The sequence below is a fragment of the Aphanomyces astaci genome (assembly GCF_000520075.1).
Source record: "Aphanomyces astaci strain APO3 unplaced genomic scaffold supercont1.11, whole genome shotgun sequence".
Taxonomy (NCBI): Eukaryota; Oomycota; class Saprolegniomycetes; order Saprolegniales; family Verrucalvaceae; genus Aphanomyces; species Aphanomyces astaci.
This window is the reverse complement of record NW_009798274.1, coordinates 949,690-953,848: the sequence shown is the minus strand read 5'-3', so window position 1 is coordinate 953,848 and position 4,159 is coordinate 949,690. Positions and strand designations below refer to the sequence as shown.

Sequence of the window (4,159 nt, the reverse complement as noted above, 5' to 3'; positions counted from 1 at the left end):
TAACCGCCAGCCTCTATCTGCACTCTGGGCACCTGATTCCGGTTGACAGTGCGTGGCGCTGTTGGGAGGCAGTCAGAACACCCTGTACTGATAGAGAACATCCCCACTGCCCTGTCAGTCAGGTAGCAGCGTCTGTTAGCTGTGTAGGAGGTTTTTGTGCCTTCTAGAGGCTTTTCCTCAGAGTAGAAGTCAGCGCAGACATTTGGTCACGAAACATCCTTGGATGTCATGATCAATCATAGTTAGTTTTGATTGGCTGGTTCTTTCCAGTCAGAAGTAATTCACTTCCAGTTATTCCTTCTGCCTGCCAAGTGCCTGTTCCTGCCTACTGCCCTTCCAACTGAAAACAACATGTTGACCAATTCCTCGAGTGAGGGGGTGACACACCCACTCAATTGGTCAAATGCCCACTCACTCTGCGAATTTGGTACTAACGTTATTTACTATAAACGTCCCTGAGTAAGTGTGTGGGACTAATTGATTGCTACGATAAATATATATCCCAGCCATTATTGAGCAGGTAAATAAATGCTAACTACGTCGAAGTACTATTAATATTAATAGTATGTAGTACTACAGTAGTAAGTTTTTGTGGCTGGTTAGATACAGTATTAATAGTACTGTATTGCAGCTGCAGTCTTGTACTGTACTAGTAGCTAGCTGCGTAGCTACAGCTAGTGTAGTCACATCTCATCAGCTGAACCTTACATAAGGGCACAGCGTAGCCCCAATAAGCATGTAGCCACTCGCCTGTACTTGGTACCTGCATTCATCTCATCAACATAGCTATATTCCGCGACCAGCCCCTTGTATGGACAGAAATATTCCGCGACCATTCCACGACCGGGCATCCCTGATGGTACGTTAAGTAGTGTCAGTTTCACAGCCATGAAAATGTGAATTACATCAAATGGATAGATCTCATTTATTGACACGCAACGCAACGAAACTAAAGCCTTTGACACAATGTATTGTCCTTGTATCGTTCGTTGCCTTATTAATTTGTCATTTTGATATGTTGGTTCAACGGCGTCATTATGAGCATTGTTGCACGTTGCGAATGATCAAGTGTCGAACCCGCATATTCATTGTTTGCAATTTGATTGTGCATGTGAATATGACAAATTTATCTATTGCAGTGATTTCCTGAACGAGCAGCTATGCCCATCAAATATATATATATACCGGTATTCTTCGAAACGATATTACTGGAACCCCGACAACCAACTGAAGTCTACGCGTAGCTCACTGAAAATTGAATACAAAAGTCGTTGCTTGTGTAGATTGATGCTCCGAATTACTTCGAAGTATCAGGAACATTTGTAGTTGTCGAAATATACTTTCGTCGTTTGTGTATATCACTGCGACTAAGCCTAGTGACATTAATAGCATTTCCCCGATAAACTACTCATGGCTGCTAAGTGATGAAGTATTCAAGTCCCATCTATTTACTACCCGAACCGTCGACTCCGCCTAGACCGCGCTAGTCATCTATTTCCAAGCACTCAAGTCGACCCAAACCCTGCCGGGGACGTTGAATCCAAGCAATACGTTGTTAGTTCGTAAAAAAACAAACAAAACAACATCGACGACGAAAAAAAGGCCCATCCACTGTCGGTGTACGAGCTGTCGTTGCTCGTAAACTCACTGGCCTCATCCCATATGTTTGTCGGGGCACTGTACCGGTTCCTTCTCCGCGCGAACTACATTGGCTATTTTCGCATCAGCGAAATCCTAAACCTGATGTGGGACGACGTCGCCCTCCAACACGATGGCGACAGCCAGTATGTATCGCTCCGACTTCGTTGGCACAAAAAGGCCAGTGTGCAAAGAGACTGCCAAATCTACCATCTCGTTGACAAGAAGTCGTTTACGTGCTTGCGTGTGTGTGGGTTGTTTTCAGATTACGTGGGCCTCGTCAATCGGGCCAGTCCGAATTTAGCCTCCTTGTTCGTTTGTTTTTCCTGCCTACACACTCAAATCGTCTGGGACCCCAAGACTCAACTGGTACAAACGTATTGATCAAAATGAAGTTCATCTGTTCATTAAAAGTGCAGTTGAAAAGTGCTCCGAACTTCCTTCAGGTATTTTTTGCTCGCATATTTATTTTTTCAACTGGTACTAGGATATAATATTTTTTAGGAATTACGTTGCACAGCATGCATCATGGAGGAAGTTTTTACCGAGTGTTCGAGTCTCCAGAGCGTCGGTTCAATTTCAGTGAGCTCATGGCATGGTGTCGATGGGAAGATGCAAATGCATGCTGTGAATATCTTATTACACGCAGCATTACAAACGAAATCGATCCGACAAATCTACTACGCATCAACACAAACACCAGCAACTCAACCGTCGGCAAAATGAACCTACAAGACGTCTGCAACACAATTGTAAAGTCCCTCCAAAACAACGTGCATGTTGTATCTGCCGCTGTCGTCGCCGCCGATATCGCCCGCACACTGCCACCGCCAGTGGGTGCCAAGTCGCAATGTCAAATGACACGGACAGCTTCGTTTCGCACGCTGTTGTACCTACGTCACGGTCGGCGAACGAAGCATGGACACAATGGTTTACCGGAGACCCGGCGGTCGGGTTGTATCAACCCTTGCGATCGTTCAACAAAGAAAGGATACGGGCCGACCGGCGGAAGTATTTTGAGCGCTTGACCTTGTCGATTGTCTTTTGAAAGTATGTTAGTTATGAGATGTTTGATGCTGCATATGTAGGTCACACGAGCTCGTACAGCAATACCTTGTCTGAAGTCCGCAAGCGAAGGCGTGAGGGACGATTGTAATGAAGTGTTGGGATCTTGGTCCTTTGTGAAATGAGGTGGTTGGAGAAGTCTCACAGCTCGGCATTCTGGGAATACATTTTTGACCAATCATAAAGTTGTCGGGTTAAAATGTCGTGGACGACGAAAGATATCTACATATAGATGTGGTTTAACACTTGGTTTGGCCAATGAGAGCGACGAAACAAATATATTCAGCCAATCAAAGCATAATTAGGCGTTTCGTCCAAATACATCAAATACATCGATGTAATTGGTACTACTAGTACACTATAAAAAGACACGGAGTGGTACAATACAAGGATTGTACTGTACTTATTAATATCGTAGCAATCAATTAGTCCCACCCACTTACTCAGGGACGTTTTAGATCAATACTAGGCTGTAAAACCAGTTTGCATGATGTATCGTGAGATTAAGTCAGGATAAAACTAGGAATCAAACGAAATCAGTCATATTCTTGTCAGTGACGGATGGCCATCAAAATAGCCGCTGAACAAATTAAATATCCAATCATTTCCAAAAGACCGCCAGATTTCCAAAATATAGCAGCATCTTGTCATTTATCGAGTAATTGAGTAATTTACCACTAGTTTCTTCCTAGTTTCTTCCTACCCCGAAACTCCGAAACCCCGGTCTGCACTTTTGCAATTACTCGAAATCTTAGGACACATTGGCGATGCATCGTGTAGGGTATCACCTTCAGATATGTTAGGTGGCAATTTCAAGTAAAGTTTGAAGGATTTAGCCTGTCAAACGCTGTCCAAGTATTTCAATGACTTTGAACTGACTGTGAATGGTAAAACTCCACTCGTCAGAACTATTGGTTTGGAGGCGACCGATCGTTACGGTTACCTTAATTACCACTGATGCATAGATTCTACTATGTAGTACTTTGCTATGTTAGTACTTTTGAGAGGCCGTCCAGTGTCACACTAATTTCAGTCACACACTAATTAGATGTTGCCTTGGTCGAATGTGAGTCGATGATTTGATTGGCTACTTGATTCGTGTTCTGGGATTTGATTGGTCGATGTATCGATTGACTGTGCACCCCGCTCCAACGACGTGTCAATATATTTAGTCGGCAGCCAATGGGAAATAAGTATTCTTGGAGATGCTCAAAAGTCGTAAGGAGTCCAGTTATTTCGAATAATGTATTGTGCTTTTCATATATTTTGCCCGTTGTTTTAGTTCCTAAAATCATCCAAAGTTTAACCTAAACTGAAATTGCACTCGACGTAAAAGTAAGCTTCCCCACCGTTCTGTGATTGGCTGATCTAAAACTTGCGTTGTTTTACTAAAACTGCTTCGTTTTATTAACTCCCGTGGCCAAGCAGTCATGCAGAGTAATGACCTACTGGGGTG

General features: G+C 43.5%; 1 protein-coding gene across 1 annotated transcript; it reads left to right on the top strand.

Moving 5' to 3' along the window:
- Positions 1 to 1,662: 1,662 nt before the first annotated feature.
- On the top strand, positions 1,663 to 2,022 carry H257_05967 (hypothetical protein; the record flags this gene model as incomplete). Its single annotated transcript, XM_009830998.1, has 1 exon — positions 1,663 to 2,022. One exon carries the CDS (start codon positions 1,663 to 1,665, stop codon positions 2,020 to 2,022), a length of 360 nt encoding a protein of 119 aa, XP_009829300.1.
- Between the last annotated feature and the right edge of the window lie 2,137 nt (positions 2,023 to 4,159).